This window comes from Nomascus leucogenys, chromosome 22a, assembly GCF_006542625.1.
Source record: "Nomascus leucogenys isolate Asia chromosome 22a, Asia_NLE_v1, whole genome shotgun sequence".
NCBI lineage: Eukaryota > Metazoa > Chordata > Mammalia > Primates > Hylobatidae > Nomascus > Nomascus leucogenys.
Window position 1 is genome coordinate 51,639,965 of NC_044402.1, and position 15,615 is coordinate 51,655,579.

Consider the following 15,615-nt stretch of genomic DNA (forward strand, 5'->3'; position numbering starts at 1 on the left):
ACGTCGTGTGGGGCGGGTCCGACCGCGCACAATGGGCCATGGAGTTCCCGTTCGATGTGGACGCGCTGTTCCCGGAGCGGATCACGGTGCTGGACCAGCACCTGAGGCCCCCAGCCCGCCGACCCGGAACCACAACGCCGGCCCGGTGACAGCTCAAACCCATCCCCTGGCCCTTTTCTCTCGGTTCCTCTCCAAACCTGGTCCAGGCACCACGCCCCCTTCTCACTGACTAGTGATCGCCCCTTTTGATGTCCTGGCCTGCCTTTTTGGTGACCTCTGACCCTAGGCCTAGTGGGATTGATCAGAGCTTGGATCTGTGACCTTTCACCCCGGGCCCAAAATGTCCCAACAAAAGGATGTGGTTGACCCGGCCTTTCTGCTTCCTCACAATAACCTTAAGGGAGGAGGGAGTGTATCACCTTGAAAGGTGTGACAGAAGTTTGGGTTTCAGAAGGGTGGGGTGGGAAATCAGATTGGAAGACTCCCAGGCAAAGGCAGGGAGCCTTCAGTGTTAAACCTGGGTTGGAGTTGTGGCCCAGGTTCCCAGGACTGACTGCCCAGGACCCGCTAATTCAGTGAGTATCTGACTCTTTATTTCTTCTTTCTCTAGTGTTGATCTACAGCAGCAAATTATGACCATTATAGATGAACTGGGCAAGGCTTCTGCCAAGGTACTGGAGAGTTTTTGGATGGAGTAAAGGGAGGACCTCTGTGGGGATGGTATATAAGGGAGGCCTGGGTCCTTTGGAGAGACTTGCAGAAAGTCTGACTTAATCTTCCCTGCAGGCCCAGAATCTTTCCGCTCCCATCACTAGTGCATCAAGGATGCAGAGTAACCGCCATGTTGTTTATATTCTCAAAGACAGTTCAGCCCGACCGTGAGTGCCACATGCTCTTCCATCCCATACTTAATTCCTTACTCCCTCAGCCCTTCCCCCATCTTTGAGTATCTCTTGCAGATAGATACCACTAGCCTGTTCATTATTTTCCCTGTCCTACAGGGCCGGAAAAGGAGCCATTATTGGTTTCATCAAAGTTGGATACAAGAAGCTCTTTGTACTGGTGAGTGTTATTGGAAGCTAGGAGTTCGTATACCTTGGTTCCTGAGAACAAAAGTGCTGGAGGTTAGGGGGCAGCAGAGATGCCAGGGGTCCTAAAACATTTTTATTGTTTCTCTCTTAGGATGATCGTGAGGCTCATAATGAGGTAGAACCACTTTGCATCCTGGACTTTTACATCCATGAGTCTGTGCAACGCCATGGCCATGGGCGAGAACTCTTCCAGTATATGTTGCAGGTATCACTTACCTCTTCACTGGTTCATCCAAACTAGGGACTCCTTTGCCCTGAGCCCTTCCAGAAGCCCTGCCTCCCACCCCCCATGTTCCCACGTCCTCCTGTTCCCTTCCCAGGCTTCTGGCTTCCTGTTGGCATGCTTTCCCCATACTTCCTCCTACCCTGAGTCTCCTGTTCCCTGCAGAAGGAGCGAGTGGAACCACACCAACTGGCGATTGACCGACCCTCACAGAAGCTGCTGAAATTCCTGAATAAGCACTACAATCTGGAGACCACAGTCCCACAGGTTAGAGGTTTCAGAGAATAGATCCCCACTGAGCATTCCCATTGAATTTATTTGTTATTTATGGCAAAGAAGTAGTGACTTATTTCCTATCACATAGGTTTCATTTTCTACAACCAGGCTCTTTCTTTGTCTTGTGGTACCATCTCATCCTGTAGTGACTTCTTTCTCATCTATTTTGATTATTTTTTTTTTTGAGATGGAGTCTCGCTATGTCGCCCAGGCTGGAGTACAGTGGCGCAATCTCAGTCACTGCAACCTCTGCTTCCTGGTTTCAAGCGATTCTCCTGCCTCAGCCTCCCGAGTAGCTGGGACTACAGGCACCCACCAGCACACCCAGCTAATTTTTATATTTTTAGTAGAGACGGAGTTTCACCATATTGGCCAGGCTGGTCTCAAACTCCTGACCTGGTGATCTGCCCACCTTGGCCTCCCAAAATGCTGGGATTACAAGTGTGAGCCACCGTGTCTGGCTTTTTTTTTTTTTTTTTTTAAGCAGAGTCTCCTGCTGTTGCCCAAGCTGGAGTGCTATGGCAGGATCTTGGCTCACTGCAGCCCAACCTTCTAGGCTCAAGCAATACTCCTCCCTCAGGCTCCTGAGCAGCAGAGACTACAGGCATGCACCACCATGCCTGGCTAATTTTTTATTTTTTGTAGAGATGAGGTCTCACTATGTTGCACTGGGTGGTCTTGAACTCCTGGCTCAAGAGATCCACCTGCCTCAGCCTCCCAAAGTGCTGGGATTACAGGCGTGAGCCACTGTACCCAGACTTATTTTGATTCTTTACCACAAGTTGTTTCCTACACCTAATTTTTCTTTTTCTCTTTTTTTCTTTTTGTGAGATGTAGCCTTGCTCCATCGCCCAGGCTGGATTGCAGTGGCATGATCACAGCTCACTGCAACCTCCGCCTCCGGGGTTCAAGTGATTCTTGTGCCTCAGCCTCCCGAGTAGTAGGGATTACAGGCATGCGCCACCATGCCCAGCTAAATTTTGTATTTTTAGTAGAGATGGGGTTTCACCATGTTGGTCAGACTGGTCTTGAACTCATGGCCTCAAGTGATGTGCCCATCTCGGCCTCCCAAAGTGCTGGGATTACAAGCGTGAGCCACTGCACCCGACCCTTATGCCTAATTTTTTTTTTTTTTTTTTTTTTTGAGACGGAGTCACTCTGTCACCTAGGCTGGAGTGTAGTGGCACGATCTCAGCTCACTGCAAGCTCTGCCTCCCAGGTTCACGCCATTCTCCTGCCTCAGCCTCCCAAGTAGCTGGGACTACAGGCGCCCACCACCACACCCAGCTAATTTTTTGTATTTTTAGTAGAGATGGGGTTTCACCGTGTTAGCCAGGATGGTCTAGATCACCTGACTTTGTGATCTGCCCACCTCGGCCTCTCAAAGTGCTGGGATTACAGGCGTGAGCCACCGCACCCGACCCCTTACGCCTAATTTTCAACCCAAACATAGCGAGCTCATTTTCACCTCCTTGTTTTCACATAGTTCATTACTCATCTGGTCAGTTAGTATTTATTAAGGGTCCAGAATAATATGCATTCCCTGTCCTCATGGAGCTTTGGCCTAACATAGGGAAGGAGGTCTTGTTTATAACTAAGTGCAGCAAAATGTTACTAATGCTATCCATTCATCCAATAAACATTGAGTGCCTGGCAGTGTTCTGGGCACTAGGAATGGTTTACTCAATGAAACAGGCAACAGCCTGGGCAACATAGCAAAACTCTGTCTCTACAAAAAATACAAAAAAAAAATTCAGGCCGGGCGCAGTGGCTCACACTTGTAATCCCAGCACTTTGGGAGGCCGAGACGGGCGGATCACGAGGTCAGGAGATCGAGACCACGGTAAAACCCCGTCTCTACTAAAAAATATAAAAAATTAGCCAGGCATGGTGGCGGGCGCCTGTAGTCCCAGCTACTCGGAGAGGCTGAGGCAGGAGAATGGCGTGAACCCGGGAGGCGGAGCTTGCAGTGAGCCGAGATTGCGCCACTGCACTCCAGCCTGGGCGACAGAGCGAGACTCCATCTCAAAAAAAAAAAGAGATAAAAACCAAGGCTGGGCGTTGTGACTTACACCTGCAATCCTAGTACTTAGGGAGGCCGAGGTGGGTGGATTACTTGAGCCCAGGAGTGCGAGACTAGCCTAGGCAACATGGTGAAACCCCATCTCTACAAAAAACACAAAAATTAGCCAGGTGTGGTGGCACGCACCTGTGGTCCCAGCTACTTGGGGGTCTGAGGCAGGAAGATTGCTTAAGCCCTGGAGGTCGAAGCTGCAGTGAGCCAAGATGGTACCATTGCACTCCAGCCTGGGTAACAAAGTGAGACTCTGTCTCAAAAACAAACAAACAAAAAAAAAAAAGAATAAGAGCCAAGAAATATCTGGAGAGAGAGCATCCCAGACAGAAGGTACCACCAGTGTATGGCCATGAGGTGGGAGTGTGCCTGAAAGAGCAAATTGGCTGTGTCCAGAGCAGCATGAGTCAGTGGAGGAGTATGGTAGGAGATGAGATCAGAGAGGTAATGGGGAAGGAAGGGCCTTATAGGCTATTGCAAAGACTGGCTTTTATTTTAAGTAAAAAATAAGATCAGGCCAGGGGTGGTGACTCACACCTGTAATCCCAGCACTTTGGGAGGCCGAGGTAGGTGGATCACCTGAGGTCTCTACTAAAAATACCAAAATTAGCTGAGTGTGGTGGCAGGTGCCTGTAATCCCAGCTATTTGAGAGTCTTTTGCAGGAGAATCACTAGAACCGGGAGGCGGAGGTTGCAGTGAGCCGCTGAAATTGTACCACTGCACTCCTGCCTGGGCGACAGAGCAAGACTCCTTCTAAAAAAAAAACAAAAAAAAACAAAAAAAAAGCGCCAGGCATGGTGTCTCATTCCTGTAATCCTAGCATTTTGGGAGGCCAAGGCAGGCGGATCACAAGGTCAGGAGTTCGAGACCAGCCTGGCCATATGGTGAAACCCCGTCTCTACTAAAAATACAAAAATGAGCCGCGTGTGGTGGCGGGCACCTGTAGCCCCAGCTACTTGGGAGGCTGAGATAGAAGAATCGCTTGAACCCAGGAGGCAGAGGTTGCAGTGAGCTGAGATCGCACCACTGCACTCCAGCCTGGATAACAGAGCGAGACTCCATCAAAGAAAAAAAAAAAGATCACTTTGGCTGTGATCTTGATTTTTTTCTTTTTTAACAAGATCACTTTGGCTGTTAAGAACAGGCAATAGCCGGGCACGGTGGCTCACACCTGTAATCCTAGCACTTTGGAAGGCCGAGGCAGGTGGATTGCCTGAGGTCAGGACTTTAAGACCAGTCTGGGCAACATGGTGAAACCCAGTCTCTACTAAAAATAGAAAAAAAAATTAGTTGGGTGTTAGTGGTGGGCGCCTGTAATCCCAGCTACTCGGGAGACTGAGGCAGGGGAATTGCTTGAACCAGGGAGGTGGAGGTTGCAGTGAGCTGAGATTGTGCCACTGCACTGCACTCCGGCCTGGCGACAGAGTAAAACTCCATATCAAAAAAAAAAAAAAGAAAGAAAAGGTAATAAGGGAGCAAGAGTAGAAGCAAGTAGACTAATTAGGCAGCAGCAATCCTGGTGAAAAATGGTGGCTCAAACCAAGGTGGTAGCAGTAGTGATGGTAAAGAGTGGTCAAATTTTAAATATGTTGAAGGTAAAGCAAGTAAGATTTCCTGACAGATTATATGTGGAGAAAGAGGACTTTAGGACAACCCCAAAGCCTGAGCAGCTGGAAGAATGAAGTTGCTTTAACTGAGATGGTAGGTAGACCAGCTTTGGGGGAAATATTAGGAGTACATTTTTAATATGTTAATTGGAGATGTCTGTGATATGTCCAGGTTTGAGTAGACAGTTGGATACTTCCCTGGAGATCAGGGAGGAGGTTTGGGGAGGAGAGTTTTCAGCATACCTCTGGTATTTAAAGCAAAGAGACAGGATGCAATCACCATAGAAAGATTATAGATAGAGAAGCTGCCCCTTTGGGCCCTCTTTAAGAAGTGAAGACCCCGAACTGGCTGCTCTGAAAAGCCATCTTTGCATTGTTCCTGGTTTGGTGTCCTGCTCACTGCATCCACCTCCGCCATGCACCTCTTCTGCTGCCTCAGAGTCTGGCAGCTTAATTGATATAGTCCCCAAACTCTCGCTTTCTTCTTAATCCCTTGCATCGGATCACCGCTGTGCCCCACCATGTCAGAGGCAGTTGTGGACACAAGCTCCGAGATCACCACCAAGGACTTCAAGGAGAAGTTGTGGAGGAGGCAGAAAGTGGAAGAGATGCCCATGCTAACGGGAACGCTAATGAGGAAAATGGGGAGCAGGAGGCTGACAATGAGGTAGATGAAGAAGAGGAACAGGGTGGGGAGAAAGAGGAGAAGGAAGAGGAAGGTGATGGTGAGGAGAAGAATGGAGATGAAAACGAAGCAGCTGAGGCGGTGTGGACAAATGGGCAGCTGATGATGATGAAGATGGCGATGCTGATACCAAGCAGCAGAAGGCCGGTGAGGATGATTAGACAGCAAAAAAAGAAAAGTTAAACTTTAAATTAAGGCCACCGTGACCTATTCACCCTCCACTTCCCATCTCAGAATCTAAACGTGGTAGCCCTTGAGAGGCCTGCTTGCCCTCTGCAGGCAGTGCCACTGCAGATGACAGGCACTCGCCACCACCCAACCCAAACCAGAGAATTTGGAACAGAGGAGGAAAAAAGAACTAAAACTTCCAAGGTCTTGCTTTTTTAAAAGTACTTTAAAAAAGAAGTTTGTTTGTATTTTTTATTTACATTTTATATTTTTGTACATATTGTTAGGGTCATTTTTTTTTTCTTTGAGATGGAGTCTAGCTCTGTCGCCAGGCTGGAGTGCAGTGGTGCGATCTTGGCTCACCGCAAGCTCCACCTCCCGGGTTCAAGCGATTCTCCTGCCTCAGCCTCCTGAGTAGCTGGGATTATAGGTGCCCGCCACCACACCCAGCTAATTTTTGTATTTTTAGCAGAGACAGGGTTTCACCAGGTTGGCCAGGATGGTCTCGATCTCCTGACCTTGTGATCCACCCACCTAGGCCTCCCAAAGTGCTGGAATTACAGGCGTGAGCCACCACGCCTGGCCAGGTCATTTTTAATGATCTCAGATGACCAAGCCTTTGGAGAGTTCTCTGTCTTACTTCTGACTTTACTTGTGGTGTGACCATGTTCATTATAATCTCAAAGGAGGAAAAAAAAAAAAAAACCTTGTTAAAAAAAAAAAAAAGGCCAGGTGCAGTGGCTCATGCCTGTAATCCCAGCACTTTGGGAGGCCAAGGTGGGTGCTTCGTTTTCATCTCCATTCTTTTCCTCACCATCACCTTCCTCTTCCTTCTCCTCTTTCTCCCCACCCTGTTCCTCTTCTTCATCTACCTCATTGTCAGCCTCCTGCTCCCCATTTTCCTCATTAGCGTTCCCGTTAGCATGGGCATCTCTTCCACTTTCTGCCTCCTCCACAACTTCTCCTTGAAGTCCTTGGTGGTGATCTCGGAGCTTGTGTCCACAACTGCCTCTGACATGGTGGGGCACAGCGGTGATCCGATGCAAGGGATTAAGAAGAAAGCGAGAGTTTGGGGACTATATCAATTGATTATATCAAACTCAGGAGATCGAGACCATCCTGGCTAACATGGTGAAACCCCGTGTCTACTAAAAATACAAAAAATTAGCCGGGCATGGTGGCGGGCGCCTGTAGTCTCAGCTACTCGGGAGGCTGAGGCAGGAGAATGGCATAAACCCGGGAGGTGGAGCTTGCAGTGAGCCGAGATCGTGCCACTGCACTCTAGCCTGGTCGACAAAGTGAGACTCCATCTCACAACAAACAAACAAACAAAAAAGAACAAAAAAAAGTCTTGTTCTGAGCATTCCAGTAACTTTTTTAGTGTACATAGTTAGCTGTACCATAAGTATTTGGTTTGTGTGAGATGGTTAAAAAGGCCAAAGATAAAATGTTTCATTTATTTGCCTTTTTTATGTATGAAATGGGTGCTTATTTATTTACTTAGGCCTATTTGATGTATGTGTGAAACAGTATTGTCCAACAATAAACCCAAATTTTATTTTGCTGAGTTGTTCTAACAGCAACAAAAAGAAGTGAAGGAAGAGAAGAAGACCAGCAAATGCAACCACAGAGCGACTAGTGAAGTAGATGAAAACTGAGGCCGGGTGTGGTGGTCACACCTGTAATCCCAGCACTTTGGGAGGCCGAGTCGGGTCGATCACCTGAGGTCAGGAGTTCAAGACCAACATGGTGAAACCCCATCTCTGCTAAAAATACAAAATTAGCCAGGCGAGGTGGCTCATGCCTGTAATCCCAGCTACTTGGGAGGCTGAGGCAGGAGAATCACTTGAACCTGGGAGGTGGAGGTTGCAGTAAGCCGAGATCATGCCATTGCACTCCAGCCTGGGCAACAAAGCGAAACTCCATCTCAAAAAAAAAAAAGAAAAGAAAACTGAAAAGTAAGGTGACCTGAAAGGCCACTGAAGAAAGTGTTTCCAGGAGGAAGGAATGGTTTACTGGGTCAAATGCTGCTGATCAAGGAGCAAAGAGGTCTGAGAAGTTACCGTTGGATTTATCTACCTTAGGCCATTGGTGATCTTAGTGAGCAGTTTTGGTGAGCGGTGTGTGGAAGCCGGGATGCAGTGGGTCTTGTAGGCTGAGAAGCTAGGAACACAGCAAGAATAAGCTACTCTTTTAAATCCTGCTTTATGGGGAATAGAAATAGAGCAAGAGCTGGAGGGTGAAGTGGATCAAAAGAGTTGATCCAGGCCGGGCGCGGTGGCTCACGCTTGTAATCCCAGCACTCTGGGAGGCCGAGGGGGGCGGATCACGAGGTCAGGAGATCAAGACCACGGTGAAACCCCGTCTCTACTAAAAATACAAAAAAAAAAAAATTAGCCGGGCGTGGTGGCGGGCGCCTGTAGTCCCAGCTACTCAGGAGGCTGAGGCAGGAGAATGGCGTGAACCCGGGAGGTGGAGCTTGCAGTGAGCCGAGATCGCGCCACTGCACTCCAGCCTGGGCGACACAGCGAGACTCCGTCTCAAAAAAAAAAAAAAAAAAAAAGAGTTGATCCTTTTCAGATGGCAGAACAAATAGCATTAGAATGATTCAGTAAAGAGAAAATATTACTATGTCAGAGAAAGTGGGGAGAACTGTTGAAGTGATGTCACTGAGTGGGTGGCGGGGGGGTTGAGATTTGGTTGACAAGTTAGCCTTGGATAGGAACATGGACAGTTAATCCATTGTAACATGATTTGATAGACGTGATTACAGAGGAGGCATAAGGACATGGATTTGAGTGCTATCTTGGGCTGGGGGTTAGGTAAAGAAAGGCGACATGTCTAATCTTAAAAGGCAAGTGTTTGTCAGGTGGACAAAAGGCTAAAGTGCATTTCATGTAGAGGAACCAGCATGAGCAAAGGCAGAAAGGTATTAAACCACCTTTCAGGCCAGGCGTGGTGGCTCATGCCTATAATCCCAGCACTTTGGGAGGCCAAGGCAGGCAGATCACAAGGTCAGGAGATTGAGACCATCCTGGCTAACATGGTGAAACCCCGTCTCTACTAAAAATACAAAAAAAATTAGCTGGGCATTGTGGCAGGCGCCTGTAGTCCCAGCTACTCAGGAGGCTGAGGTGGGAGAATAGCGTGAACCCAGGAAGCGGAGCTTGCAGTGAGCCGAGATCGTGCCACTGCACTGCAGCCTGGGCGACAGATCGAGACGCTGTCTCAAAAAAATAAATAAATAAATAAAAATAAACCACCTTTCAGGGCACTACAAGCAGTGTGGTGTGGTTGGAGTGCTGGGCATGTGCTTGTTGGGGGAGGATGAGGATGGGCTGGTAGACATTACAGCAAGGTCAAGGCAAGGAATAGGCAGGGTCTTCCTACAGTATATTTTTCCATTAAGAGGCAACAGAGAGCAGTGGAAGGAGCACAGTTTTTTTTTTTTTTTTTTTTTTTTTTTTTGAGATGGAGTCTCAGTCTGTTGCCCAGGCTGGAGTGCAGTGGCGCAATCTCAGCTCACTGGAACCTCTGCTTCCTGGGTTCAAGCAATTCTCTTGCCTCAGCCTCCTGAGTAGCTGGGATTACAGGTGCCCACCACCACACCTGGCTATTTTTTGTGTTGATGAGGTTTCACCATGTTGGCCAGACGTCTCGAACTTCTGACCTCAAGTGGTCCACCCACCTTGGTCTCCCAAAGTGCCACAATTACAGCAGTGAGCCACCATACCCGGCCCTGGAGCACAGTATTTGATATGAAACACAGTACCCAGTTAACATGTAAGGCCAGAGCAGTGTAGAGTGTAAATAATAACTCACATTTCATGGGCTCTATGTGGTATCTATATGCATCATCTCAGTGGATTCTTGCACATCTTTTTGAGGTAGGTACTATTATTAAACCTATTTTGGGTTTATACAAATTAGTGACTTAACCAAATTCACACAGCCAGTAAATAGTAGAGTCCACATTTGAACCCATAGTCATTTGCACCCAGTGAACTTTTTTTTTTTTTCTTTTTGAGGCAAGGTCTTGCTCTGTTGCCTAGGCTGGAGTGCAGTGGCACCATCACGGCTCACTGCAGTCTTTACTTCCTAGGCTCAAGAAATCTTCCCTACCAGCCTGGCCAATATGGCGAAACCCCATCTTTATTAAAAATATAAAAATAAGCTGGGCATGGTGGCATGTGCCTGTGATCCCAGCTACTCAGGAGGCTGAGACAGGAGAAGAGCTTGAACCTGGGAGGTAGAGGTTGCAGGGAGCCGAGATCACACCATTGCACTCCAGCATGGGCGACAGAGTGAGATTCTGTGTTAAAAAAAAAAAAAAAAAAAGGCCGGACGCATTGGCTCACGCCTATAACCCCAGCACTTTGGAAGGCCAAGGCGGGCGGATCACGAGGTCAAGAGATCAAGACCATCCTGGCCAACATGGTGAAACCCTGTCTCTACTGAAAATACAAAAATTAGCTGGGCGTGGTGGCGCATGCCTGTAGTCCCAGCTACTCAGGAGGCTGAGGCAGGAGAATCGCTTGAACCCGGGAGGTGGAGGTTACGGTGAGCTGAGATCTTGCTACCGCAGTCCAGCCTGGCAACAGAGTGAGACTCTGTCAAAAAAAAAAAGAGATCTTCCCACCTCAACCTCCCAAGTAGCTGGGACTACACGTGTGAGCCACCATGCCTGGCTAATTTTTTTTTTTTTTTGAGACGGAGTCTCACTCTGTCACCCAGGCTGGAGTGCAGTAGTGCGATCTCAGCTCACTGCAAGCTCCGCCTCCCGGGTTCATGCCATTCTCCTGCCTCAGCCTCCCGAGTAGCTGGGACTACAGGCACCCGCCACTGCGGCTGGCTAATTTTTTGTATTTTTAGTAGAGACGGGGTTTCACCATGTTAGCCAGGACAGTCAATCTCCTGACCTCGTGATCTGCCCACCTCAGCCTCCCAAAGTGCTGGGATTACAGGCTTGAGCCACTGTGCCCGGCCCATGCCTGGCTAATTTTTAAAAATATTTTTGTAGAGATGAGGGCTTGCTATATTGCCCAGGTTGGTCTTGAACTCCTGGGCTCAGGCTATCCACATGAGCCACCATGCCCAGCCCCCATTAAACTTTTTTTTTTTTTTTTGAGATGGAGTCTCACTCTGCCACCCAGGCTGAAGTGCAGTGGTGCAATCTCAGCTCACTACAGCCTCTCCCTCCTGGGGTCAATTGATTCTCCTGCCTCAGCCTCCTGAGTAGCTAGGACTACAGGCGCACACCACCACGCCCAGCTAATTTTTGTATTTTTAGTAGAGACAGGGTCTCGAACTCCTGACCTCAAGTGATCCACCCACCTTGGCCTCCCAACGTGTTGGGATTACAGGCATGATCCACCACGCCCGGTCCCAAGTACCCTCTTTTTTTTTTTTTTTTTTTTGAAACAGAGTCTTGCTCTGTCACCCAGGCTGGAGTGCAGTGTTGCGATCTCGGCTCACTGCAAGCTTCACCTCCTGAGTAAACTCTTAATGACTACACTATTTTCCTGGCTGAAACACTGCAGCTGGAATCAGAAGTCTGCAAGTTGAGGCCCAGCCCTGCCACTTGTAGCTACTTGGCGTTGGCCAAGTGAAGCCATGTCTCCAAGGCTGTATTTCCCCCCATCTTCTTTCAAATAGTGACTTCCAGGATTGTTGTGAAGGCCAAATTAAATCTGAAAATATAATGAAGTAACTCTAAAATTAATAGTTACTAGTTATCAAAGTAGCATCCTGGCCTCCAGCATGTCTTCCCCTGACTTTCCCCACCCCTTGGAACCCTGCTGAATTTTTTATTTTATTTATTTTATTTTTTTATTTTTTGAGACGGAGTCTCGTTCTCTTGCCCAGGCTGGAGAGCAGTGGCACGATCTCGGCTCACTGCAACCTCCGCCTCCTGGGTTCAAACGATTCTCCTGCCTCAGCCTCCAAAGTAGCTAGGATTACAGGCGCACACTGCCACGCCTGGCTAATTTTTTGTATTTATAATAGAGACAGGGTTTCGCCATCTTGGCCAGACTGGTCTTGAACTCCTGACCTCAAGTGATGCCTGCCTCAGTCTCCCAAAGTGCTGGGATTACAGGTGTGAGCCACTGAACCTGGCCTTTAGCACCTTTTTATGTGCTTATTGGCCATTTGTGTATGTTCTTTAGAGAAAAGTTTATTCAAGTCCTTTGTCCGTTCTGAAATTGTGTTCTTTTTTGTTCTGAGAGTTTTTCATATATTCCAGATAGAAGACACTTATCAGATGTATGACTTGCAAACATTTTCTCCCATTCTGTAGATTGTCTTTTCACCTGTTTTTTTTTTTTTTTTTTTTTTTTTTTTTTTTTTTTTTTTTTTTTTTTTTTTTTTTTTTTTTTTTTTTTTTTTTTTTTTTTTTTTTTTTTTTTTTTTGTTTTTTTCTGTTTTTTTTTTTTTTTTTTTTGAGACGGAGTCTTGCTCTGTCGCCCAGGCTGGAGTGCAGTGGCACGATCTCAGCTCACTGCAAGCTCTGCCTCCCGGGTTCACGCCATTCTCCTGCCTCAGTCTCCCGAGTAGCTGGGACTACAGGCGCCCGCCACCACGCCCGTCTAATTTTTTTGTATTTTTAGTAGAGATGGGGTTTCACCATGTTAGCCAGGATGGTCTCAATCTCCTGACCTCATGATCCGCCCGCCTTGGCCTCCCAAAGTGCTGGGATTACAGGCGTGAGCCACCGTGCCCGGCCTGTCTTTTCACTTTCTTAGTGAAAAATGAAGCATAAGATTTTTATTTTATTTATTTATTTATTTATTTATTATTTTTTGAGACGGAGTCTCACTTTGTCACCCAGGCTGGAGTAGAGTGGCGTAATCTCAGCTCACCACAACCTCCACCTCCTGGCTTCAAGTGATTCTTCTGCCTCAGCCTCCTGAGTAGTTCAGACTACAGGTGTGCACCACCACGCCCGGCTAATTTTTGTATTTGTAGTAGAGACAGGGTTTCGCCACGTTGGCCAGGCTGGTCTCAAACTCCTGAAAGACTTTTATTTTGATGGAGTACAATTTATCTTTTTCTTTTGTTTCTTGTGCATTGGTGTCATATTTAAGAAACTTGCCAACTGGGCACAGTGGCTCACGCCTGTAATCCCAGCAGTTTAGGAGGCCGAGGTGGGCGGATCATGAGGTCAAGAGATCAAGACCATCCTGGCCAACGTGCTAAAACCGCGTCTCTACTAAAAATACAAAAAATTAGCTGGGCGTGGTGGCGCACGCCTGTAGTCCCAGCTACTCGGGAGGCTGAGGCAGGAGAATTGCTTGAACCCAGGAGGCGGAGGTTGCAGTGAGCTGAGATTGTGCCACTGCACTCCAGCCTGGTGACAGAGCAAGACTCCATCTAAAACAAAAAAAAAAAAAAAAAGAAACTTGCCTAACCCAAGGTCAAGAAGACTTCCCCCTGTTTCATTCTAATAATTCATAATTTTAGCTTTTATTTTATTTATTTATTTATTTATTTGAGACGGAGTCTCGCTCTGTGGCCCAGGCTGGAGTGCAGTGGCATGATCTCAGGCTTACTGCAACTTCCGCCTCCCAGGCTCAAGCGATTCTCATGCCTGAGCCTCCTGAGTAGCTGGAACTATCGGCATGCGCCACCACGCCCGGCTAATTTTTGTATTTTTAGTAGAGATGGGGTTTTACCATGTCGGCCAGACTGGTCTCAGACTTCTGACCTCGTGATCCACCCGCCTTAGCCTCCCAAAGTGCTGGGATTACAGACATGAGCCACCGCACCTGGCCAGTTTTAGCTTTTACATTTAGGTCTTTGATCTCTTGAGTTAATTTTTGCCTATGGTATGAGGTGTAGAGATCCAAATTAATACTCTTGCATGTGGATATTCAGTTGTCCAAACACCATTTGTTGAAGAGGCTGTTCTTTTCCCATGAATTGTCTTGGCACCCTTGTCAAAAGTTAATTGACCAGAGATATATGGGTTTATTTCTGGATTCTCAATCCATTCCTTTGATCAATATGTTGATCCTTAGGCCACTACCACAGTTTTGATTACCGTAATTTTGTAGTGAGTTTTGAAATCAGGAAGTGTAAATTCTCCAGCTTTGGTTTTTGTTTCTTTTTTGAGATGGGGTCTCACTCTGTCACCCAGGGTGGAGTGCAGTGCAGTGGAGCAATCTCGGTTCACTGCAACCTCCACCAATCCTCCTACCCCAGCCCCCCACGCAGCTGGGACCACAGGCATGCGCTACCACTTCCGGCTATTTTTTGTATTTTTGGTAGAGACAGGGCTTTACCATGTTTCCCAGGCTGGTCGCAAACTCCTGAGCTCAAGCAATCTGCCTGCCTTGGCCTCCCAAAGTGCTGGGATTACGGGTGTGAGCCACCATGCCTGGCCTGTTCTTTTTCAAGATTGTTTTTGGCTATTTGAGGTCCTTTGCAATTTCTTGTGAACTTTAGGATCAGCATTTTGGGGTCTGAGTTTTTTATTGAGTCTGTTATCAAAGACAAGAAGGTTGGCTTTTGGTTCTCCTCCTATGATTTCCCTAACACAGGGTTCTGTACCTAAGTATGTGCTGAGTGGCCAGCAGACAGCTATACAGTCATGTGCTTATCGTGACATTTCAGTCAGTGGCAGACCGCATATGTAACAACGGCCCCATAAGATTATAATACCATATTTTAACTGTACCTTTTATTTTATTTTATTTTTTTTGTTTGAGACAGAGTCTCGCTCTGCCACCCGGGCTATAGTGGCACGATCTCGGCTCACTGCAACCTCCGCCTCCCGGGTTCAAGTGATTCTCCTGCCTCAGTCTCCCGAGTAGCTGGGACTACAGGCATGCGCCACTATGCCCAGCTAATTTTTGTATTTTTAGTAGAGATGGGGTTTCACCATGTTGGTTGGCCAGGATGGTCTCGATTTCTTGACCTCGTGATCTGCCCGCCTCAGCCTCCCAAAGTGCTGGGATTACAGGCGTGAGCCACTGCACCTGGCCTTTACTGTACCTTTTCTGTGTTTAGGTATGTTTAGACCCATCAGCTAAACCATTATGTTAGAATTGCCTACAGCTGGCTGAGCACGGTGGCTCACGTCTATAATCCCAGGACTTTGGGAGGCTGAGGCAGAAGGATCGGATGAGCCCAGGAGTTTGAGACTGGCCTGGGCAACATAGTGAGACCTCCATCTCTACAAAAAGTTAAAAAAAAAATAGTAGCCAGATGTGGTGGCATGTACCTGTGGTCCTAGCTACTTGGGAGGCTGAGGTGGGAGGATCATTTAAGCCCAGGTTGATGCTGCAGTGAGCTGTGATGGCGCCACTGCACTCCAGCCTAGGCAACAGAGCAAGACCCTGCCTCAAAACAAACAAACAAAAAAAATTGCCTACAGCATTCAGTACAGTAACATGCTGTACAGGTTTGTAGCCTAGGAGCAATAGGCTATATAATATAGTCTGGGTGTGTTGTAGGCTATAATGTCTAGGTTTGTGCAAGTACACTCTGT

At 47.6% G+C, this 15,615-nt stretch overlaps 1 protein-coding gene and 1 pseudogene across 5 annotated transcripts in view; both read left to right on the forward strand.

Moving 5' to 3' along the window:
- The window catches only part of ATAT1 (alpha tubulin acetyltransferase 1), a 22,128-nt gene continuing 6,513 nt past the window's right edge, over positions 1-15,615 (forward strand). For 3 of the 5 annotated variants that reach the window (XM_003272039.4, XM_003272038.4, XM_030803269.1), the window contains exons 1-6: positions 1-145; positions 611-671; positions 787-878; positions 1,002-1,062; positions 1,183-1,296; positions 1,480-1,581. In XM_003272039.4, the coding sequence (XP_003272087.1) occupies positions 39-145; positions 611-671; positions 787-878; positions 1,002-1,062; positions 1,183-1,296; positions 1,480-1,581 (537 nt within the window). In that variant the 5' untranslated portion in view covers positions 1-38. Of the gene's footprint in view, positions 428-610; positions 672-786; positions 879-1,001; positions 1,063-1,182; positions 1,297-1,479; positions 1,582-15,615 lie in introns of all 5 variants that reach the window. The other 2 variants (XM_030803270.1, XM_003272041.3) reach the window with 2 other exon arrangements.
- On the forward strand, positions 5,143-6,280 carry LOC115832402 (annotated as a pseudogene).